The 25,410-nt window shown below is 46.5% G+C and overlaps 1 protein-coding gene across 1 annotated transcript in view; it reads right to left on the reverse strand.

The window, feature by feature from the left end:
* Positions 1-25,410, reverse strand: part of Tecta (tectorin alpha) — a 69,864-nt gene that overhangs the window by 33,399 nt on the left and 11,055 nt on the right. Inside the window, exons 6-10 of the mRNA XM_055622125.1 lie at positions 21,831-22,243; positions 15,497-16,067; positions 13,016-13,608; positions 11,198-11,771; positions 5,313-5,914 (exon numbers count right to left, since the gene is read on the reverse strand). Coding sequence (XP_055478100.1) covers positions 5,313-5,914; positions 11,198-11,771; positions 13,016-13,608; positions 15,497-16,067; positions 21,831-22,243 — 2,753 coding nt within the window. The remainder of the gene's footprint in view (positions 1-5,312; positions 5,915-11,197; positions 11,772-13,015; positions 13,609-15,496; positions 16,068-21,830; positions 22,244-25,410) is intronic.

Here is a 25,410-nt window from a genome sequence, read left to right on the forward strand (position 1 = left end):
TTGCAAAAGGGTTTGGTTGATGGAGATAAAGGTACATCAGAGGGTGAGTAGAAAACACAAAGATGTGTATGGGGATTGTACAACACACGTAAGACCCTCCATGTCCAAAAGGAACTGGATCTATCACCCCTGAAGATACCAACTCCCAGGATGTTCCAGGGCATTTTGTGAAATACTGGCATTCTATTTCCCTAGAACCTGCACACATTGCCCATAAGCTATATTCAACCACATGTGCCCCAAGATAGCTATGAATACAGCCCAACGCAACATCATAAATGTACTTAAAGCTTCATGAGTTCTTTGGTTGTTGTTTGCTTGCTTGTGTATGTGTGTGTGTGTATGTATGTATGTATGTATGTATGTATCTGTGTGTGTGTATGTGTGTGTGAAGTGTGTATGTGTGTATGTGTGTTTGTGTAAGTCGGTTTGTGTTAGCTGTGCAGATGACGTTTTATGGCAATATCAAAACGATGGACAAACCTGCAAGAACCCCGTCAAGGAATCTGCAATAGTATGGTGCAGGTGCCATGTTAACAAAGCTATACCACACAGTTAGGAAAGAATAGAAACAACCTGCACATATAGGCTTAACACGTAGGTTAAGCCTATGTTCTGAGAGCTGTGGCGGGAGCTGTGACTGGGCTGGAAATGAGGTCACGTGTTAGCGTTTCGGTGATGGTTTCTTCAAATGACTAACTCCGGTTTCCCTCCGCAGGCTTCAGCCTCACACCCCACACTCCTCGGCCTACTGTCCAGGTCGACCCGGATGCTTCCCTGACCGAGGTGCTCTCAACTCATTCTCTTCCCGGTGGATGGCTCCTTCAGGTTTGGAGCTGGATCACCTCTTCCACGAAGCCCTCCCTGAAGCCCTAAAGCGGACCGAGACAGCTTCTGTTCTGTCTTATGGCCCTTTGGGCAGAACATGCTTAATGTTAATATTAATTAATGTTGAGCTTAATGTTAATTGCATGCTTAATAATTACACTGACATTAACTGCTAACAGGTCCATCTCTCCCATTAGACTCTTGGTTTCTTTCTTATAAGAGAAACATGTTTATTTTTACTGTTTTCATTTTTGATGCCATTGTGTAAAACATTCTTTGGCAGAGGAGATACTTCCTGTATAACCATGAGGACCTGGATTCGAATCCCAAGAATCTATAGAAGGCTAAACACACTAGCACTTGTCCTTAATCCTATCTTCCTGTGGGAAGGTGAGCAGCATAGACAGGAGAATCTAGAGATGTGTCCAGGCCAGCTAGCCTGGTGAACTCAATGATGAATGAGAGACAGTATCTCAAATGAGGCAGAATTCCAGGACCAACATCTAACATTGTCTATGACCTCCACATGCTTGCTGTGGAGTATATGTGTGTATTCTCAAAATCATGAATGCATGCACACACATAGATTGATTTTTTTTTTTAAATTTTCAATTCTTAGTACCAAACAGCTTGTTGAACCAAACTTTACCAGAGTGAAGCCTGAAATCCTACTAAGAGGATTTCTGAGAGGATCCAGAAACCTTGGACAATGAAAGGTGTGGCTTACTGGCACCTGGGCTTATGGTGTGGGAGGGACCAATTCTGTCTAGATCTGACTGTGCCTGCCAGAGCCCAAGCTCGCCTTCTGTGGCTCACCCTCAGGACCCCAGCCTGGTCTATAGAGAGCTTGTTTAGTTCTAGCTGCATATGACTTTGTTGGTTTTCTCCCTTTCTACAGCACAGTTAAGTGCACAAGAAGGTCAGAATCATAGAAGAATCTCATGTCCCAGGGAGTGACTTCTATGTTACCCTCCATTTCTACGAGCACCGGTGGTGACCTGGTGCCCTGGGCTATAGAGTTGGTTCTGCACTTTATCTCACACTGTCATGATGACAGCTATTATTCTTCAGCTACAGTGACTAATAATAACATCGTGGGAGAAACAAATGCAAATCACTGAATAAGCAGGTCCTTGTAATGCATATTAATAATTCAGACTAACTGCTAAATCTATCCCATGGGTTCCCAAAGTAAAAAGCCTCCAGTATATCCTGAATTCGGCCTTCTTGTCAGGAGTCTGAAGACTGCCTTCTGTTCCCAGCATGGCACTTAGAAAGAAGGGTCCTGGCCAGGAGTCCTCACACCTCCTTTATCCTTGGTGTTCGTTTCTCTCTAGTTGCCCCTGTTGTGAGTGACATTCTGTAGCCCAGAAAGATGGACTGAGGCCTTACCCAGTGGTACCACTGAATGTAGCCTAAACTGGGAAACACAGTCTTTAAGGATATAACCAAGATGAAATGAGGTCATGGTAGATTAAGCAGATCCCCCCCCTCCATCCAAAGATGACTGTCCTTAAAAAGAAAGAGAAATATGATACTGAGACCTGGGTGGCTCTTATCCATGAGTGCATGTCATGAGATTGGGACAGGGCCCATTCCTGGAAGGTGGGGTGACTGTGGGGCTTAGCCCAACGGTGGAAGGGAAGAAAAGGTAACATCCCCATAAGAATGGAAAAATGATGATTTCCTTTGAAGGAGAGAGGAGGCTTGAGGGGTTCATGAATATGCTGGCTAGTGAGGTTTTTGTTGGTTGGTTAGTTGGTTGGTTGGTTGGTTGGTTGGTTGGTTGGTTGGTTGGTTGGTTGTTTTTTTTTTTTTTTCAATTTGACACAACCTAGGGTCATTTGGGAAGAAGGAAAAATGCCTCCATCAGATTGTGTGTAGGCAAGATTGTTTTTTTGTTTTGTTTTGTTTTTGTTTTTGTTTTTTTTCACTAATGATTGCTGTGGAAGGGCAGCCCCTGAGCTATGTATAAAGCAATCCAGTAAGCAGTGTCCCTCCACGGTCTCTTCATCAGTTCCTGTCCTCAGTTCTTCCCTCGGCTTTCTCTGGTGATGGACTGCAGTCTATAAGCCAGACAACCCTTTTCTCCCCCAAGTGGCTTTTGGTTAGTGTTTATCACAAAAACAGAAAGAAAATGAAGACAATGAGAATCCAATGGTCTGTGCAAATAACAAGGAAGATTTTTTTGAAAATCCCACCACAACCTGTGCAGTATTATATGTCTATCCCTTCACCGCCGAGAGCATGCAAGACAAGGCAGAAGCAGGACATGCTGTGAAGTAGGTAGGCAATGCTTATCAGCAGATAAATGCATTCTTAAGGGGAAAACAATCCAACAACCTTAAAAGGCAAAAAAAAAAAAAGTGGCAGGGTAGTGAATATCAAAGAAATGATTACCTGCAAGAAAATTTACAAACCTAAGGATAGAAACGTATCAGATAAGGTAAAAGGAGAAAAGGACAACAGTGACGTAATACATGGACAAAGCAGATGATACCTTTGTTTTAACCTCTGAGGAAAATGTAACATGCAGGAGGTGTTAGAGAGTAACTTCCGCTGCAGGGACATCTGCTAGAATGTTAATCTCGGGCCTGGGGAAGTGACTTAGTCAGTAAAATGTTTCTGTTCAAATTCCCAGAAGCTACATAAAAAGCCAGGCTTGGTGACACACTCCCCGTAACCCCAGCACTGGGAGGAGGAGGCAGGAAATCCAAGAGTCATGTTGGCAAGCTCATCTAGCCAATTAGTGAGCTCCAGGCTCAGGGAGAGATCCAGCCTCAACTGGAGCTGGAGAGATGGCTCAATAGTTAAGAGCACTGGCTGCTCTTGCAGAGGACCCCGGTTCAATTCACAGCACCCACATGGTGGCTCAGAACTATCTGTAACTTTTTTCAGGGGATCTGACCACTGTGCTCTCTTGGCCTCTGTGAGCACCAGGCACACATGTGGGGCACATACACACACACATACATACACATATACATATATACATATGTACATACAGACAGGCAAAACACCCATATACTTTATATAAAATAAAAATGAAAAAATAATGAGCTGATCAATAGAGGAAGACACCTAATATTGACCTCTGGCTTACACGCACACACACACACACACACACACACACACATGGAGAGGCATGGACACAGACACACACATATGCACATGAAATTTTTTTAAGGCAATGTAATGTGACTAAGAGCCAAGCCCGTGGTATAGTCCTTGCTAGCCTCATTGGCCCATTCAATGTCTCCGGTTGCTAAAGAAATGACCAGTCTCAGAAGGAAACCCACAGAAACCTTAAAAGAAAGGGATCACGATGTCACCTCATTCATTCACTTGACGAGTGTCACTGTGTATGGGGCACAGTTCCTGTCCAGCCTGGGCCCCACACTGAGACTCTCTGTCAGAAACAAACAAACAAAAACATACCAACTAACAACAAAGTAAAACTGCTGCCTTAGATGGTAAGCAATTGTCTAATAACAGTAACAAGGAAGGCAGTTCTAGCAACTGTGCCTTCTCTGTGTCCAAGCTATGCAGATCCCCAGCGATAAGGGATAAGGGATAAGTGAGGAGGACACCTAAGCCAATTCTAGCCATTTAGCATAGTCCACTTTATTCCAACATGCAAAGAAGAAAGCCTACACAATGCAAAAATGTCTGTTGGGATGATGAGTATACCACAAACCCGTGAGGCCCACATCAGGAAGGCTCATCCCCTAAATCAGCCCCTCAGAGCCACTGGCTAGCTGGCTGGTGTTCAGCCTGGGGTTCAGATAAGACAGTGGAGCCAGGAGGGCTGCTCTGCCATGGAGGCTGCTGTCTACAGGCGATTTGAGGTGCTCATGGGACTTCTTGGCCCTACCGCTCCTGTGATTGTAGTTAGAAAAGACTCCGTGAATGAAAGGGTGGAAGGAGGGACCTGAGGCCCTGGTGAGTAAAGACAGTGTAGAGAGGGCCCAGGTGCTCCAAACATGACCAAGAGCAGCCGACAGGGGGAACGGAAGCCGTCAGAGCAGCCAGAGCTGGCAGATGCCATGTGGTTCTCAGAAGAGGAGATGGCAAATGAGGACGCAAGTGTCACTGAGAGAATCACAAGTCTGTACCAGGCATGTAGTTTCTTACAGACAAATGACAGCCCTAGCAGACCACTGGACTGCCCAATGTCGCACAGCATAGCCCACATTAGATCTTTCCTCTGGATGATGCAACCTGCTACGATCTAAGGTGGACTGTTCATGCTGCCTCTACTCTCTCACTTTGGTGCCCATGACTTGGGCAATTCTTTCCTCTCCAAAGCTGCTTTTTGATCGGTAAGAAAAAGCAACAGAAATCCCCCCAAGGCCTCTCTCTAATCACCGGCTATGATTGCCTTTGGATTCTGTACCACCATGGCTCAGCAGCACCCAGCTGGCCTGGAGCGCTGCCTCCATAGGTGCTGAATCCATTCTGGAGGTTGGCCTTTGACTACTCACCAGCACAGTGTGCTTGTAAGCCCGGTGAATCACAATGTTGAAGCCAAACACGGTCACATCCACCTGCTTCACCCACAAGGCTAGAGATGGGTCCCGGTCCTCGTTCTTGGCTGTTACAATGAACTTGGGAAAAGAGTTTGAGATTGACCTGCTTCCCGTGGTGCAGAGGATAAGAGGGCAACTGGTCTGGAAGTCAAAGGGGTAGCCATCAAAGGTGAGGTAGTGGCCATAGCCGGAGATGATACAGGACGCATCGGTACGGGGCTGGCAGTAGTATAAGCCACTCTCTTCCATGCAGTATTCATCATCCTGGCAGGGAATGGTCTCACAGTGGACACTGTTGTCTGTGCCATTGCAGTAGCAGAAGATCTGGCAGTCCTGATCTACCCAGAAGGTCTCATTGGTGGCAAGTTGATGTCCCTCAAAGTTGCAACCACACTCGCTCCGAGTCACACACTGGCTGCCCAGCAGGGCGTAGCCTTCATCACATTGGCATCCCTCAGAGCAGCTATCCACACAGATGGGGCCCAGAGTCAGGGTCTCACAGGTCTCGGTACACGTCATGCATTCCTCAAAATGGCTGTTCTCCGGGCACTCTAGAGCTGAGGGTGGTCAAAGAGGAGACAAGTTTGAGAAGTGAACAGAGGGCAGAGGCAGAAGTGGGGGTGGGGCGCACACACGTGCATGTCTGTGTGACTGCATATGTGTGTGCGGTAACATGTGGGTTCACATTTATATAGGACAACAAGCTCAATGAAGCCATATGATTGGGTACTGTCATCCTCACTGGCATGACCGAGGGTCAGGGACCACTTACAGGCTCCGTTGTGTACTTGATCTTTTGTGCAGAAGATTCATTTTCTATGAACCAGTACCGAGCACCTGCTACATGTGGGCTCCCTCTTAGGCCCTTTTGTGTGTCTCATCTCAACCACCGGAATTTAGACAAGTCATTTTATCAGTATTCTATAGGTGACGATATGGGAGACCAATGATGCTACTTATCTACCTAATAACGAGGCAGGGCTCAAACAGATGCCTTGTGTGTACTACAAAAGATGTGTGTGATGTGCTACAAAAACCCTTCCTTTGTGGTCATAGAAACCTGAGGATGACGCTCTCTCAGTTCTGGCTTGTGAATATCTCTGAACTTCAGTTTCTCCGTTGTTGTTGTTGTCATCGTCGTCGTTGACAACAGCCATATTTATCTGGTAGGATTGTTTGGAGGATCAATAATTTAATATGCTGAGTGCACGGCAGAATGTTAATAAATGCATGCCCCCATCACCTCTTTGGGCCATCTTTATTTTGAACAGATTGCACTGGTCCAATGTCTTTCTCTTTGTCTTATTTCTCTGCATCTGGCACCCTGTGGCCTCCTTCACCTCCTTACATTGCTCTGTATGTAGCGATCCCCTGCCTCTCCTCACACTTTCCTCTGCCTAGATATCCCCCTACAAAGCCACGTCTTGTGATTCTTTCACACTTCTATCCAAACCACACTTTGCACCAGAAGCCTTCCTTGTTGGATCACGTCTCTGTCATAGAAGAGTATGTGCGGCTCTCTGTGAGGTTGTGTGTAAGCAACCCACTTCACCCCATGCCTGGGCTGATGACAATGTGACAGGAGCAGAGACAGAATCCAAGAGCACAGAAGAATTCTGCCTACAAGTCTGTGGGTTCTAAAGATCTGCAAAGGTTCCCCCCTCCCGCCTCCTCCTCCTCTAGGAAAACAAGATCCTACTCAAAGAACTTTCTTTGCCTCTCAGCTATCCATCCTTCCTTTGCAGTGCCTTACAATCCAAGGACGTGAAGGACACTACAGAGAAATAAATTGCATGAACATAATAGCTCTGCCCACGAGGACCAACTCGATCGTTCTGTGCTGTGGACTGAAAGCCAATCTTTTTTTTCCCTCTAGGCTAAAGGACTCTCTCCCTTTCTGTTGACCACAATACCATACTGCTTTGGAGTTGAAGGCTGGTTCAACACTGATTATATATGTCTGGATAGAGAGATTTTCACACTTGTCTCTAAATTATGAATGCTATAGCACTGACTGCAGGTTTATGGGGAAAGCAAATAACATGACTTATTTAAATGGCTGTTGCTTATGACTTACTGTGTTGTCTGGATTTGTCTGAAAGTCTGGAACATAGAGACGTGGAGCAATAAAACTTTCCCCTGCTCCTAAAATCATTCTGGGAAATTACTTAATTAGGGAGCCGGCTCTGCCAACAAGAGGGCTAGTTAAAAATGTCCAAACACAGCGTGATTGTCTCTTTCCAAGCTCAGACAAGCTGCTTCTTGTTCGTAGCTGTAGCTTCCTCCATTTTTTAGGACCTGGTCATAATATGCCCTTGCTACTCCGACAGCTGACTGATCACGTGTGCACACTTTGGTTAATCTCAACAGAGCGAAAGGAACAGACAACCCAGAGGGTGGGCCTGGTATAAGCCTGGCCTCTTCCCAATGTAGCCATGCTCCATGTGGACACCTCTGCCGGAACCCCCTTTTAAATGGCATTTTCACGAGCTGCCTCTACTCCGCTAGTCTGAATGAGGCTTGGTGGAGTGTCTTTCTCAGGAGTCCTCACATCCAGGAAGATGGGGAAGTGTTCCAGGCCAGGCTAGGCTGAGTGCCACCAAAATATGCCCTGCATAGCACAAAACAACCCATAAGCATTCCCTGCCAGGCAGAGGCCAGTTGTCTAAAAGGATGACCTGGCAGAAGAAGATCTGGGACGAGGGAATTTGGCAACTCCACACTACGTGTGAAATTCAACCAGAAAGCTGGGTGTGAGAGCTGGGTCAGAAGCTCTGTTAGAGAGGCCAGAAAAGGAGGTGGGGGAGAGCAGATCACAGGGAAGAGGCTTTGGGGAAGTATTTCAAGATCCCACTAGTAGGACAGTCAATAGGAACAGAGTAGCTCTCCCGCTGAAGGTGACTTTGTGAAGAGTTCAGCTTCTGGACTCATGGCATCTGCTGCTAGTTCTTCTGAAGGAAGCTGAGGCTCCTCAGGAACATAGCTACCCTCTCTTAAGTTGACAGCCACCAGGCTAGCTACATACTCATCGGATTTCGGAAGTTCATAAATCAGAGGTTTAAAGGTGTGTGTGTGTGTATGTGTGTGTGTGTGTGTGTGTGTGTGTGTGTTGTTGTTGTTGTTGTTGTTGTTGTTTAACTGCCAAAAGAGTCTATAGCAAAACAAAGATATCCCCAAGAGCACTGGGTAACTGGCTCCTCCATGTTGGTCTCTCTAATACCCCTCACCAGAAGGGAGTAGAGCTTCTTGATGTAAGGGCTGAATGCCACCCAGGAAGGAGAGAATTCAGAGATAAATGTGAGCCTCCTATTTGATCAGAAAGTAAGAAAGGATGTAACTCAGTTTAAAGGTTCCCATGGGCCAAACATGGAACAATTTTAACACCAGAAATGCCTTTTAAATATGAAATATAAGGATTTAAAAAATTAAAATCCATGTCTATATTGAAGAGGTGAGGTGAGGCAGACAAGAGGTATGAGTGGATAGCTGAATGAACTGAGGGGCGGGTGGGAGAGATGGGGTGGTTCTTGCCTACAATAGGATGGTGATCCTGCCAGGTAACACAGGGAAGACAGGGTTGGACCTGAAAGCTGTGAATCAGTAATCACAGTGCAAAAGACAACACAAACCAGACTTGACCTTAGGTGCTGAACCGGGACAGAGATTCTGATGGACAGCAGCATGGGTGCATGTCAAAAAAACTCCCTACATTTGCTTTTTTTGGTTGTAAGAGAAAAACACCCAGGGCATCTACAGAGGGGACGTTCCACCCACACCTCGACATCAGCTTGCTCCTCATCCACAAGGGGGCAGGCTTGACAGAGCCTTAGTCTGCATGTAGAGCTTGTGCAGGAAGTTGAGTGGGGTGCACACCTGAGGCTCACCATGAGGGACAGACACCGAGTCTACATAAGGAGCCATTCTATTTTAAAGGGCAAAGAACACTAAGGGACTGTTCCAATCAATCAGAGGGCACTAAAGAAACATGCATTAACATCTGAACCTAGAGTAGATCTGTGCAGAGGGAACAAGCATAAAAGGTACTACTGAGTCAGATGACAAAATTGGATTGTGGAGGTTAGCTCTATCTACATTAAATTTCCTAAAGTATTTAACTGCACTATGTTACATAAGCAAAAGTCCTTAGTCTCAGGAAATAGCTACTGCAGCTAGTGAAGAGGGGCAACTGGTTGGCATCTCAAATGTTCCCCAAAGGTTAAAGGTTTGGTCTCCAACACATCTTTGGGGAATTAGGGGTGTGCCTCGAAATAGATAGTGGAATCTTAGTCCCTCCTCCCCTCCTATTCACATAATGAACAGGTTTTCTTCCCCGCCTGCAGCCCACCATGCTGTGCTCTTACCCACAGGCCCAGGAGCCATAGGGGTAAGCAACCCTTGAGCCAAAACCTGGGCCAAAAATAATGCTTTTTTCTTTGTAAGCTGGTCACCATTAGGTACTTTGTCACAGTCACAGAAGGATGATGAAAGGGTCATGCAAAGTACTCTCAGATGGGGAAGTGGATGTAGGGAGAGGAAGCAAAAGGGATAAACTAGGTATAACAAGTTTAACCTGGGTAATAACTACAGAGGAATGCTCACAATTTCTATATAACTTTGAAACTGTTTTAAAATCTTTTTTCTTTTTTCTTTTCTTTTTTTTTTTTTTTTTAAAAAAGATCAAACTAGGGGTTGGGGATTTAGCTCAGTGGTAGAGCGCTTGCCTAGCAAGCACAAGGCCCTGGGTTCGGTCCTCAGCAATGGAAAAAAAAAAAAAAGAAGATCAAACTAAGGGTGGATTGTGGCAGAGAGATACACAGACCCAGAAGTTGGAATCTTTGTGGTTTAGGTTTTGGTTCAAAGCAAGTTTTTAGTGGGATAGAGCGATGTTTAGAAGTCCCGGTCAGGCCTCCCTCCCTCTCCTTCATGGTTCCACCCTCTCTGCCCCTCCTTTCCCCTTCTGCTGCTTCTGATAAGCTGGGTGTTGGGTATCTTGTCTGCTCAGGAGTTGGTCTAATGACTACTTATATCACCACTGCCCTGCTGAGAGGGATCACACACTCTGGGGACAAAATGAAGAGCCAGGTACACGGGACTGTCTTAATAGCTGTTCTCAGGCTTGCCCCAGGAGAGACGCTAATCTCCAACACCCTGGAAAGCTACCGGCTGATTGGGCCCTGTCAAAATGAATGGGACTCTTCTTCACCCATGGAAAGTACCCACAAAACCATCACAAAGGTTTCTGATCCTTCAACCTGGTGTTTGTGCTTTCTGTAGATAAAACCACCAGTCAATGGGATGGCTAGCTTCTCTACCATGAAAAGATGTTGTATGTTTAGAAATGAAAAGAAGGGACTTGGAAGGTGGCTCAGTTGATAAAGTACCTGCCACACAGATGTAAAGGCCTCAGTTCAGATCCCAGCATCCATACGAAAGGCCGAGTGCCTATAACCCCAGCACTGGGAAACAGATGGATGCCTAGAGCTCTCTGCTCAATGAGTCTAGCCAGTCAGTGAGCTTTAGATTCAGTAAGAGACACTGTCTCAAAAGATAAGGCTGGAGGGGCTGGAGAGATGGCTCACCAATTAAAAACCTGCATTGCTCTTGCAGAGGACCCGAGTCTGGTTCTGGTTCCCAGTGTATACACACACACACACATACACACTTACACAATGAGATGAAAATCAAGATGAGAAACAGTCTAGTTTGGGGTAATGGGACCAAAGACAAGTCTTCAGACTCCCGTTGAGCTCAGCCCCGCGAAGAAGAGGTCCTGACTAGAAAACCATGGTAGAGCATTCATTCTCCAGCCCTAGCCTCCCCGTGGTGCAGCCCTAACTTACGGCAGAAATCATAGGTCCTCCAGGGGCCCACCTCCACATCCGCATTCTTGCAAGCACTGGCATAACGGGCCACGGAATCACACAGCTCCGACTCGTTGCCTCCGCTCTGGCACAGGCGGAAGAGGCAGGTGCGGTAGTAGGCAGTGACGTTGACGACGCCGTGGCACTCCAGGAAGGAGCTATTGGAGGGGTCGTTGATGATACCGCACCGGGAGCGGCCCCGGTAGAACTTGAGCAGCTCAGAGTCATTGTTGCAGGCCTTGAGCAGGTCCCCACACTCGCCATTACAGATTTCCTCAAATGTGGTCCAGCTTTCCAAGAACACTGCCAGGTTGTCGGTGCATTTGCCATTGGGAAGGCAGAACTCGTCACTGGCATTGGCGTTGAAGAAGCCACACAGGCCCCCGGTACAGTTGAAGTACACGGTGGACAGCCGGATGTACAACAGGCCCACGTCAGAGTACTGGACTGTCACCACGCCCTTGGACTCCACAGTCGTGCTGTTTTTGTTTCGATGTATCTCCAGCCTCCCCGAAGGATGGAAAAAGGGTAATTCCACATCTTGACCATTTAGCTGGAAAATCAAAAGCACTGGCATCAGTGGCACAGACCTACGGAGGACCCAGTGCTTCTGAGGCTGGGAAAAGGCTGGCTCTGTGCCAGGGCCAGCTCCTTGAAAATATCAAGGAGCTGATGGCGTACAGAAACTGCACACAGGCACCAACTGTTTATTTACAAGCTTGTTTCTTTCTTTTGAAAGCCCCGTTTTCACATTATTTTAGTGTGTCCCGGCTAGTCCCACACAAACACACTGAGTGAGCTGTCTTGAGGGGCTGTGCTCCTCCTCCTGCCAATCTCCCTTCAGGCACCATTTCCCAGACAGAGTCCTTCCTCCACACCTTCCTGGCTCCTCCTTCTGCCATCAAACTTTAATTTGCCTGTGTCCCAGGCCCTCGGGGAACCTTGAGGAGAGCTAATGTCCAGTGTCCATCTACCTCTCTCTCTCTCCGCTATTCCTTTACTAGATTAATCTCTGTCAATTTACTAACAGGCCAAGAACACAGACTTTTCTTTCTGTGGGTTGAATGATGGTGTTTTCCAAATGACACTCGATTCACATTAGACAGACAGAAGGGAGAATCCTTTCCTGACACCGCCTCATCTCTGCCAAGTCAGCTGTGGGACCTTCATTTAGCCCCTCGGCACCTTCTATGGAATCAAACGTTGCTCTAAGCGACCCTCAAGATTCCTTCCGGAATGAATGAGCCTGAATGCCTGATCATGGGTAAATTAGCCCGTGTCAGAGGGATAGAAGGCAGCATGGCAGGTACCCTACACTGTGCCATGAACTTCCTGATTACAGCATGAACAACATAAATGACAGTAGCCCTTCTACTTGCCCTTACATCTCCCTTTGAAGCTGTGTGTCCTTGCAGGAAGTGTCTTAACCTTTCTGTGCCTTGGCTTTCACAGCTACATCATAAAGGTGATGCTACAGCCCACTTCTTGAGAAAGGTTCCGGATAGTGCTTGGCACGTAGCCATTTATGAGAACTTGCTCTTACAAAGAGTGAGTTTCACTCTATCTAATTCAGAAAATTGCAACCTCGGCTCCATTTCTCCTCCTCCTAGAGTCTCATTTTGGGTCAATCATTAAAGAAAAAAAAAGCCACCGTTTGAGATCCATGTCCTTTTTTTTTTTTTTTTTTTTTTTTTAGAATCAACTCCTCATAGCCAGAGGAAGAAAGCCAAGCCAGATGAAAAGGGCAAGTTCCGTCACTCCATCCGAAGACCCTCGAAGGAAGCAAGGAAATCTTACCTTGACTTCCAAAGCCCCAACTCCTCCTATCTTGACCTCTTGTTCAGCCACGAGGATCCGAAGACCCCGGAGCCAAGCAGGCCCTGCATCAGGCTTCTTCTTGTTGATGTCAATTTCCAAGTACTCAGGACGCTCGGGGCAGGTCTTGAGCAGCGTGTACGAGAACTCGGAGGGGAATGCGTAGGCGGCCCCATCAAAGGTGTGCAGCACCTGGTTCTGGCTGAGCAGGCACACCGTCTCCCGCTTGGGGAAGCAGCCCTGGTAGCCGTCCTCCACAGCACACACCTCGCCGCTGCGGCAGGTCTTATTGAAGCAGTAGACGTCCCCTCCCTCTTCGCATAAGCACTGCACCGTGCAGTTGGCCGTGGCCCAGAAGAACTCTCCCATGCTGTAGTAGTGGCCGTCGAAGTCACAGCCGCACTTGTGCAGTGGGACGCACTGGCTGGTGCTCAGGACGAAGCCCTCGTTGCACTCACAACCTTCCGTGCACGGTGTGGCACAGTTCTGAGAGGCCGTCAGGTCCGAGCAGGTGTCAGGGCAACTACTGGTGCATACAGAGTAATGGCTGAAGCTTGGGCACCGCACGGTGGACGCTGGTGCGGAGAAAGGAAGACAGCTCAGTCACGGGTGAGTAGATTCGAATCCAGCCAGCACAGGGGCTGGGGGAAAATAAAAGTGCTCCTCCCGTATCATTCGGGCCCCAGCGTGAAGGTCACGTGGCCACTTACTGGAGAAGAGACTGGAGGGGGCACCGTAAGTACTGACACCATTGCTTTCTCTAGACGTTGGGGCTGGGAGCGTTTATCTGAACTTGAACTCACTGAAATTCACTTCCAGGTTGTCTTGTCTTTACTAGATTAGCCCTGCTCCTCAACTGAGAGTTATTACTTGGCGATCCACAGTCATGAACATGTTTTCAAATCCTCCACCAAGGGCATAGGAAATTCCTTGATTTTAAAGAGCATGGCCCATTCTTAGAAGGAAATAAAAGTTTCAGGAGAAATGAAAATTGTACCCGTTAGAGGAGCAATTTGAAGACATGAAATTTCAAACAAGAAGGCACTTAAAATACCTGAGTGTGACCGAGGCAGACTGTGGAAATGAATTCCTGGGACATTAAACATGAGAAAGAAGCTGAGAGAGCGGCAGAGATTGTGTGCCTGTTCCTCTGGGAGGCTGGCTGGGAGCTAGCTGCCTTCCCATGGCCCTCTGTGCCTTAGAAGCTTGCTTCTCTTTATTTCAGAGTGTTCACATCTACATAAATGTTTGAGTTTAGTTGAATCTAGCAGGAGTAAGCCTAGTAAACCATTAAATATAATTCATTCCAATAAAACACACACACAGAGAGAGACAGAGGGAGACAGAGAGAGAGAGAGAGAAAGAGAGAAAGGTACAAGAGGAAAACCACTAGGAAAGTATACAACCATTATTCATAAAAATGTAGTTGGGCAATTTGGATGCTCTTGGATTATATAAGGCTCAAAGAGAAGCCATATTCAACTTGAATATGAATTATGAGATGGCTGGTCTGGGTATAATAGAGGCTGGTCAGGCAGTCACACGGCAAGAGAGATACACTGTCTCCTGGTAGTGCGGCCAAAGAGCTGAGATTTGAATCTGACACATGATGATTTATGGGAATCCAGCCCACTCTTGTGGAGGGGAGCTCCCACTGGCCTTGGAATTCAGATAAACTTTTAAATCTCACCTCCACAGACTCTCAAAGGCATAGGCAGTAACTGTCTATTTACTCGTGAGAAGGGAACCAAGGACCAGAAAGGAGACAAGTTGTTATTGTGCTTCTACAGAAGAAGAAAAAGGGAGGTTTAAAGAGGATAATGGAGTAGAAAGAAATAGACAACTAAACAGTGTGGGGAAAATGTCATCCAATAGCCGATCGCAGAGGAACCTGGATTCTCCCACCCACTCAGGCCGTCTCCTCACCACTCCTGGCTAGAAAAGGGCTTCCTCATTGATAGTCTGTATTCCCTGTCCACAGTCCTTTCTCTGAACAGCAGAGGTAGGTGATGCTGCAGAACAAATGGCACAAACCATGAAGGTTCCAGAGGTGGGGAACTAAAGCAAAGGAACTAAAGAAGTCTCCACACAGGAGGGAAGCTACCCCCCTGGGCAGGTCTGTCCCCTGGGCCAGCATCTGTACTTCCTCCACAGCTACTCCAACTGTGGGATCAACTCAGCCTGGGTCATCTAAGGGCTGCCATCCCGAACATGTGGTTTCCTCTACTTAAGTATTTTCTGTTATTCGTTTCCTGTTTCTAGATGGCTTATGTTCATCCATGGCATTTTGTCTCCTGGTTCTGACATTGGGAGGGGTAGAGATCTCTTCACAGTTCATTCTGTATAATTCGTGATATTTCAACACTATCCTCACTCTTGGACCATGGGTCTGGAGGAGGCCTGAAATCCTATCCCTGGCCCTGGCATGAGAGACACCTTTCATAGGATGGCATGCCAGCTTACCACACCCAGTTTGGGTTCTCCAGTCTCCGATTGGGATGCCCAGGGCTTGGCACACCAAGGCGTAGGCCTGAATGGCTTGGCAGAGGAGTGTGCCGTTGTCCCTCACGCTGCAAAGGTCGTACACACAGCTGTGCACAAAAGCTGTGGCATCCACGACCGTGCCACACTCCCACAGGGGGCCGTCCGTCTTGTTGAGGAAGCCGCAGTAGTCAGAACCAAAGTAGAGGGCTTCGGTGGCAGCATCGCACTGAGTACAATTGTCCACACAGCCCGAGCCACACTTCCAGTCGGCATGGTAGACACGCCAGCTCTCTCCTAGGTCCAGCACCGACATGGCAGGCCTTCCATCTGGGCGGAGGAAGTCATCCAGTGGGTTTTTATTGTAGTTCCCACACAGCCCGCAGGTGGAGTTTATGTAAGAGCCTGGGATGGAAATGGAGGCGTAGTGCTGGCCGTCAAACGTCACTAAGAGCCCAAAATCTGTTTCCACAGCAGTAGACATGCCACTCTGGTAGATTTTCACCGCCCCCAACTCTAAGGTGACGGGCAAAGAAGTCACTAGGTCATTAACCTGCCAACAGTAACAGTAAAAGGCAGGTGAGCAGGTGGCCATGCAGGTGCTCCAGCACAGGTTGGCAAGGGACAGCAGAGCAACTGTTTAGGAGAGAATGGTCACCCCATGTTTCCAGGCTTCCATCGGCTTACCTCTTACTGTGGCTAATGTTCGGGGGAAACACTTAAGTAATGGCGGGCTGTGGGCCAGACAGCACTAGGCATTTGTGCTCAATAACTCTGACAGTTCTAGTGCCATTGTGCATGCCTCTGGGGACTGGCTGGCACCATTCTAGCCTGGCTCTAGGCTGATTTCAAGCTTTTGACTGAGAACTGGATCACCTTAATTTCCCTTTTTATTTCTCTGAAGATCCACTAAGTCATGTCTTCCATGACCCCCTCTCTGCCCTTTGTACCCACTGACCCTCCTGCCAGAGGACACATGGTTGTACCAACTTTGGTATGCTGTTGACCTTGGAATCCACCCTTGGGTCTTACTCTAAAGGTGTTGGACTGTAACTACCTTAATTCTGAACTACATCATCCAGTCACTCAAAACCAGTCAATCTGAATACTTGCTAAGTCCCAAGCACTATGCCAGGATCTAAGGATAGGGTTAAAAAAGTAATTCACCCTTGTTCTTCAAGGGGCTCTCAGCCTCCTGGAGAAGAGGAAACACAAACAGATATTTATAGTTGTCAGTTTTAAATAGGAATCAATGGATGCAATGGGAGAACCGAGTCAACACTTAGCCCCGCCTCAGGGACTCATGCAAGGTTTTCAGAGGCAGTTAAATCTGACTTGAGTTGGTAAAGATAAACTCAAGTTGCCAAAGAAAGGCACCCTGGGGTGGGTGTTGAGCAGAGAATTCCAGGACAAAAGAATAAAGGCAGGAGATTAGAGGTAACTGGGTGTGATGAGGGCAGTCATAGGATAGTCAGGACTGCAGAGAGAGCCAGTAGCCAGGGATAAAGCTGTAGACACAAGCCAAGCCCTGGGGTTTCTCTGGTGTCAAGCAATGATCCATGAACTGAGGGTTATCAACAAGCGAATTGGTCAAGATTCCCTTCCTTGTGGAACCTAGAGTTTACCTAGTTTACCAGACTATGCACTGGTAAAACAAAGGCATACAACATCTAATGATGTGTGACTGAGTATTATAGACCCCATTGTTCAGAAAGAAGGCTTGTAACTGTTAAGTGAATGATGACAGCACAGCTCCATGGGAAGGTGACCTCTGAGAGAGGAAGAAGCCATGAACTGTGGCACTACAAAGAGGGATCAACAAAAAGGTGGGGGCGTTTCTGGGTGCTGTAGATATCAGGGTCTCTATGTGGCTGAGCAAGAGAGGGCAGTGGTAACTGCTATCAGGCAGGGTAAGAGCCAGAACAAGACAGGGCTTTGGCTTTAGCAAAGTGTTGAGCCAAGAGGTATTTAAAGCAAAGCATCCACAGGATCTGACTTCCACTTTGAAAGAACCCCTCTGGCTCCCACACTGAAAACAGACCTTGAAGGGCCTTTAAGCCTTGTTAAAAAACAAGACAACACAAAAAGAGCTGAACTCAGTAGGGAGAGAGTCCTCCGAAGATTTGTAAACAAAGAAATAACACAGGCAGATTTGTATCTCAGGAAGCTCATCCCCACCAGGGCTGGCAGGAAATACTTGCTGAACTAAGTCAAGATGAGAAGCAAGGAACCCAGATAGACAGCTGCTGCCAGGGACCAAGAGAAGCTAGGAGTAAAAGCTAAAACCAGACTCAAAGTGGGAGGGACAAGCTGTGCGGCCCACTCAGTTTTTCCTCACAGTCTCTCCTGTGGTTGAATAAGAACTGGGGGACATCTAGAGAACAGGAACAGGTGGCTTGAAATGCTTCTAACAGAGAGTCGAGTTTGTCTTCACACCATGCTCAGCTTCTGAAGATGCTCGTGTTCAAGAGCTGGGTGGAATGGTTAGTCCTGCCAGAGTGCTCAGTGCGCTTGACTTTAAACACACATCAACTTTCCAGGCTGACCTAGACTCATACTGGTGTCTGGCATACAGAAGAACAGGATTTGCCCCTTCCATATGGTCATTACATTCTGAGTTGGAAATGATACTGCTCTCAAGGTTTGCTGATGTGTATGTGTTTTCTGAGACTGAAAGCTGACCCTCAACAGAATTACCCTTAATGGTCTACTCACAGTGATGTAGGCTCTGACTACTAGTCTGTGCCTCAGAACTCTGATGTCTTCTGCTTATTACTTAGTTTCAAAGCCACTACGTTTATTTTTTAGGTATTTGTCATAGCAGCACCCCACTCCTGGTACCAATGTTCTGTCTTACTTGAGTTACAATGAAATATTTACAAACCACAGAATATTCAAGAAGCTGTAAAATCCAAGATAGGAGTGCCAACAGATCAGTGCTTGTAAATTCCAGTTTTCTGGTTCAAGGTTGTGCATTTGCATGACAGTAAAGGCAAATTAGCTTTTTATGGCCTTCTATAGGGCACTAACCATATTCATGAGGGTTCTTACCTCATCACTTAATTACTTCCCCCACATTCCATCTTCTAACATGAGAATGTATAAATAGAACATCAGTGTACGAATGAGGAGGGCATAAACCTTCAGACTGTAGCAATGGTAGAAGCCTGAACAGTCTGAGAAAGAAACTGTCCTGCAGTTAGACATGAAAGAGCCAAGAAGTTGGGTCATTTGCTTCTCTATCTCAGGTAGGGTTAAGCCAACAGGAGTGCAGAAAGCCATTCCATAAGGGAGGTCAGCTTGCCAGAGTACTGAACCCTGTCCATGCTGAGGTGGGGAAAAGTAAATCTTCTCCAAGTTTGGTATAATTTCAGATTCTAAGCACATTGATTGCTGGGTGCTTCCTTTCCTTTCAGCTAAGCTCCAGCTCCTAGTAAAGAGACAAAGTCACCTATGCCTCAGGAGAAGCCCACCAGTCTCTGGATTTTGCTGGAGTCCCTGCACCTCTGAGCCCCACAGGGTTCCCAGTCTTTGTTCTCATTCCATTTGAGAATGACATCACTACAGTTGCCCACAAGTTACATTTGGAGAGCTTTGCCCCGGGCGTGAGAGCACATGGCACTTTCTTTACTCCTGCCACAGTTTAGTCACCATGTTTATGCCCCCCTAAGGCTTAAAGCATGACCTCCTAGAGAACACTAACCTTGACCCAAGATTTATTGGTTCATTCCTACCTTTAATTCCCTAGCAACAGGCAGATCTCTTTGCTTTTCCTTCTCCTTGTGTTCTAGGCATTTTTTCTTGTCAACAGGTCTCTCCCAGGGTGTATACAGGGACAGGGTGAGGGGATAGAAGGTATCACAAAGTGAAGGTCTTGGAAATGACAATATGGAACTAGCATGTGCTGAATGCCTACTGTGTGCCAGGCTCTGTGCTGGAGCAAAACCCTCTGTTCTATTTATTGTTCTTATCATCTCCTTACTTTAATTGAGGATGGAGCTGGTGACAGAAGCCTGCTGAGGTCCAAAGCCATCTTTTACTTCTGATTCCAGCTGCCTGTATCAGCTAAGCGTGGAGACAGTCCAGTCTATAGTCTAGGTGCCCAATCTAAGGGGCACAACTTCTCCCACTTACAGACAAAAAAAGAAGCTACAGTCCACTTTGATGACAGTGATGGCACAGGTACTGGGCAGGTACCACTCCAGAGTCAGAGATCTCCAACCCCTATGGGCTAGATAGCCTGCCCATCTCCCTCAAGTACCCTAAAACATTCCGGTTGATGTGAGGGAGAACCAGAAAACCTGTAATCACTGGGAAACACTTGTGAGGCATGGGTGTTTAGTTAGGCTGGCTTGCTTTTAGCTTCATTAGCATATGTTACCCAGGTTGTTATCAAATTTGATCATTTAAGAATGGATTCAATGGAGAAAACCCCATTGAAAGAATGCTGCTGCTAACTCAAGAACTGGAGACACAGCTCAAGAAAGAGGACCTATAGTTTGCAAGGACACAACTTTGGCCATTCCAGGCTAAGCACAATATGGCTAGGAAGTCAGCTGCTTCCCAGGAGTCTGGGCTCCTTCCTGTTTCCTGGGCCTCTCCTTGGCTGTCCCCACATCACCCTGGGTAAGGGCTCTGCATCTATCTCACCACCCTGCCTAGCGTAGCAGGTGTATTCAGAGGCACTGGAAACCATTTGGCAAAAGGAAAAGGACACCGTTGTTAGCTTGCAGTTGGAGTCACATAACCTTTTCTTTCTGAAGCATTGATATTCACATCCACATCTCCCTGTCGCTACAGAAAATTGAGGAATCCATGCCCTACGCCTGGACGGTGGAACAGAGCCATGCAAAATTAGCAGAGCGGTTGGGCCTGAAAGAGATGGCAGTGTCCTTTCTTTCATTAAAAAAGAAAAAAGGAGAAAAAAGTCTGAGTGAGAAAAAAAAAGAATTTTAATCAAAATGTAAAGTAGAGACGAAGCATGACACTTTCTTTTCAACTACTGCTATCATACATATCATTTTTTTTTTTCCACAACACAGGCAAGTTGGGAAAGCTAGTGAAAAAAAATTTATCCGGAAATGTATCTATCCACAAGGATAAAGATGATGCTCCGTGGCACTATATAAATTTACAATGGAAAAACTCCAAACTTCTGTACTAGAATCCTTCACTGATATATGAACCTCTCCCTAGAGAGACTAACCAAATAGCAAGTGAATTGGCATTTCAACCATGGCCATAGCTCACTTCTCTAATTATAAAGCGGTTGAACTGCACAGACTTGAGAACGGCAGAGCCGGAAGAAGTGGAATTAGTTCCCTGGTTTTGCCTTTTGTTGGACATGCTACAGCAATTAAAACTACAACACGTTTTGCATTAGTTCTGGTTGATAATCTATTTAATGACCATGCATCAGGGTTAAGGATTGCATGGGATATAGCTATCACACCTTGTGGTCTCCAAGTTATGACTGCTTGAATAAATACATGGTTACAACAAGGTCTTCATTAACATCATGAAAATTGAGGGCTTCACTAGTTGAGTAATTGCTAGTAGCTTTTGGCTTTCCCTCTTCAGTCAATGCCCCTGAAACAAGAGTCATTTACATATGCTAAACAGAACAGCAGAGATTTGTGTTCTCTGTCAGTGCGCACAGGAGTGTGTGTGTGTGTGTGTGTGTGTGTGTGTGTGTGTGTGTGTGTATAGGGGAAGGATTCTGCAGAGGGGCATTTGGGTAACACTTTGCTGGGATATTCCCAGATAGGACTCAGTAAGGATACCACGAAAATCGGTCCAGGCGATGCCTGTGAGGACATCAATCAATATGATAGTTTTTCTGTGAATAAAACAAGAGTTCTTGAGCAAACAACATGGAGGCTGAAGTGGGTTGAGGATGACCCCAAGGCTATACTGTACTAGGGTTAGGCACTCTGGGATTGCACGGTGTAGCCTGGGCATGACCATATGACTTTAATTACTGCAAACCAAGGCTATGAGAAACTAAGCTTGTTACTGTGACTTCTGAGAGACACATACATGGATGCATGTGAATATATGTACAAGTGTGAGCATGTGTCTACCTGTGAGGAGAGTAGGAATGTGAATATACCTTTTTTAAAAAATATGGTCTCACTATGAGGCTTTTGCACAAATAAACTTTGGCTTATTGAAGCATCTTCCAGGCAGGAAAAACATCTAACTGTTTGAAATTATAGAAACACAGACAACAAAATGGTAGACAGAGGAAGGTTTGCCCGAGGTTCAAGCTCCTCCGATCTCTTCATCTTCCCATAATGTTTGGAGAGGGTCTTACCTTGACTTTTCCATAGCTTCCTTTAGGAATGAGAATCTTGTAGCCGTTGACCTCAACAGAGAGCTCCTTCACCCACGAGACAGCAGAGCCCCCTCGGTGCTCATTCTTGGCTTCCACGCTGAAGAAGGGGAGGCTGGAAGTCTGTAGACACTGTCGGGCCAACAGGTAAGCACAAGAGCCTTGGAAGTGGAAGAGGAAGCCATCAAAGGTGTGGTAATGCGGCTCCCCAAACACCACACAGGTGCTGGTCTCCACTGGGCTGCAGTAGAAGAACCGGCCCTTGGGTTCGCACACCTCATAGGGGCTGCAGGAGGCCTCCTGGCAGTAGATCTCATTGTTGAAATCCAGACAGCGGCACTTGATGGTACAGTTCAGGTCATCCCAAAACACCTCCCCTCGACGAAGGAACTGTCCTGGGAATAAGGACATCAGAGCCAACACTTACTGAGTACTTCCCCTCTGTGTCAGATACTGGGATAAAAACTTTGCTTTGATCATGCCTTCTCTTCCCAGTCACGAACCCACTTAGGTAGGTATTTGAGTACAGTCTGGATGCTTTGTACTTGTTAATAGCTTGCCCCCTGAGATTCTTACTCTTTATGAGCAAACTGTTATGTATCCCAAGTGTTGCTGTTTAACCTTGTCTAAAAAATTATTCCTAGCTGGCTGATTAAAAGGCCTAAATCTGGGCATGGCGGAATGAGGTAGGTGTGGCCAAAGTTTTCGGGCTTTGGGAGAGGTGATTCACGGGAAGGAGACAGATGGGAAGAGAGAGGAGAGGAGGACGTCCTGATGGATTAGCATGGAAAAAGAACCACGTGGGCTGGGAGGATGGACTACGAGAATGGTGTGGATGGAGGGGGTGATCCTGAGAAAGGATAGTCAAGTATTTATGGAATTATGGATGGGAGATGGGCCACATAGGAATGATTAAAGTGGTGGCATGGGATGGGGCTGGAAGATATGAGCTGCTGAAGGTGGAATATCTGCCTAGCCCAAGGTAAATAAGGCAATTATGAAATCTAACAGGTGTCTGTGTCTTATTGATTGTAACGGCAGGTTAAATAATACCGTCATAATTTTAGGGCTAAAAATAATAAACATTATTAGCTCAATACCTTTAATTTACCACAACAGGTAGGGATTAGTCACTGTCACCCTCATTTGACAATCAGGGAAACTGAGGCTTTAGGGCAGTTGAGTTTGAATAATTCATTCAACACTGCTCAGCAACTTAGTCAAGATTCCAAGCTGAGTGGGTCTGAACCCAGTGTAAGTTGCTGGCATTGTCACCTCCCCAGCTGGTGAGCGAGCCCACATTCAAGCACAGACACACTGCCTTCATCTGTGGGAAAGTCTCTCACACACAGGAGCCATTTCCTTTTCAAGAATGTGAGGAAGGGCATTCCAAAAACAGATGCAGCTGATAGCAACAGAACACAGCTATCAGTTGCTTATTTGCTAATTTGTTCACTCAATCAATAGTCTTGCAGCATGTTCCCCAAAAGGTCAACATCACAAATCACGAGGCAGACATAAATTCCAGCTTCCTGGGAATATTCTAGAAAAGACTGACCTCTCTGTGCTACTTTCAAAGGTTCATAAATCCTACAGATGCTACTTGGGCTGAACTTAAACCCTTGCAAGTTGCCCTTCCTGCAGCTCCAGGCCCTACCCAAGTCTGGTATTCCTCTCTAAATTCTGAAGAGAACTTTCTGACCAAGTCTAGGTCAGGAGAAGGACCAGGTCATCGAGGACAATGGCTTGAAGGCATGTGCATAATAAGTATTCACTCCCATTTATTTGATGGACATTTGATCTTTAAATCATTACCCTAAATAAATTATCTAACACACACACACACACACACACACACCAAGACTCCTGAATATCTGGCAAGCTATAAAAGCTTACCGGCTTACCCCGAGCAGAAGACAAGGGTATTTTAGAAACAGTTCTTTCTATATTTGTACAACAAGAATGTGTATCAATCAGCAATTATGCCTCCTACCTGTTGATATTTGCACCTAAAAGGACACAATAGACATATTCGTATTCCCAGTAGGCTGTGTGCGTCAGCCCTTAAAACAAGCCTTAAATCCCCCAGCACTTTGGCACTAGCTCAAGGTTGCATATATTATAAGAACATTTTCTAAGCATCATTTCCAGTCTCTATGTTTCCAGGCTTCCAATAAATGAGAGCAAAATGTCTCCGAATGGAGGAGGTTTGGACTAAAAGGTAGATGCTCTGTGATAATTTTGTTTGTGAAATGATGTTTTAATAAGCCAGCTCTATGGAACCGGGCCCCTTGCCTTAACCCAGGCCAAACCCCGATCTCATTAGATTGATAGACGTCCAGTGGCGCAGAAAAATGCACGAACACTGTGTGGAGATTGAATTTGTCCTGCATCTGAAACCCAAACACATAACTCGAAGGGGAAAGAATGCAGTGAGAGTGAGGACATTGGACACAGCTGGCATCGGGCCATCTCCATCTTGCTGCCAGCCATCATCACAGCGTTCGCTCCCGGGACACAGGTAAGAGGCCGCCACTGAGAATTCATGTTCAGTCCAGCCATTGAACTCATCAGCTCTTGGACGGAAGGGAAGAAGTGTTGGGGAGAGAGTCTGGTACATCTTAGGATCTTGTAAAGGGGTGAGAGATGAGGAGGCAAGGAGACAGACTCTCACACCTATGGTAAGGAGCGCTGTGTTGATCCTCCCACAAGGGAGATGATCACAAAAATCATGGGGGACTTTGGGCCTAGAACCCTTTCCATACAGTTGAATACCCACTTTGCTTCAGAGCACTTACTTGCTATTCCAGCAGGTAGGACTTCACAGAGCCCTCAAGGCAAAGATGCCCAGGTAGGTGACCTTGCCTTAGGGCAAAGTCAGAGGTTAGGCAGTCAGGGGGAAGAAGCAGAAGGCATGGGAACTGCAGACCAGATGTAACTGGCTTTCCTCTATATTAACATTGAAGCTGAGTTAAGAGATAGGTCTGGTAGCAAAATATATAGACCATGCTCTCTACCCAAGGACGAGAGATCTCCTTATCATGATGCAAAAGGTTCTTACAGATCTGCCATCACTTTGCCCAACACTTCCTATGTTTCCACACCACCCTGTATCATGTGTACTATATGTGCTACACCATGTCTCCATTACATGGCTATTACATGTGTCTATTTCTACCATAGTATTATCACGGGCAACTATGATACCTGCTGACATCTCTGCTGCCTGAAGAGCAGCTGGGATACAGTGGATTTCTCTTACATTGTTCTTCAGAAAGATAAACTGAATGGACAGGTGGCTTGGTGGGTTAGTGGATAGACAGATGGAGGCATATGAAGAGAGGAATTGATAAGAAGAATAACACATGATTGGGGGATGGGGATAGGGGAATGAGTGGCTAGAAGGGTGGATGGAGATGGGCGGCTGGAGGGACGGATGTTGGATGGGTCACTAGGCAAGTGGCTGGAGAGGTGGATGGATGGGAGAGTAATGGAGATGGCTGGGTGGCTGGGTGAACCTCAGATAAACGGACAATTTTTCACTTGTTGCTGTAGCCTCTAT

The sequence above is a fragment of the Psammomys obesus genome, unplaced genomic scaffold, assembly GCF_907164565.1.
Source record: "Psammomys obesus unplaced genomic scaffold, mPsaObe1.curated_primary_1811, whole genome shotgun sequence".
NCBI lineage: Eukaryota > Metazoa > Chordata > Mammalia > Rodentia > Muridae > Psammomys > Psammomys obesus.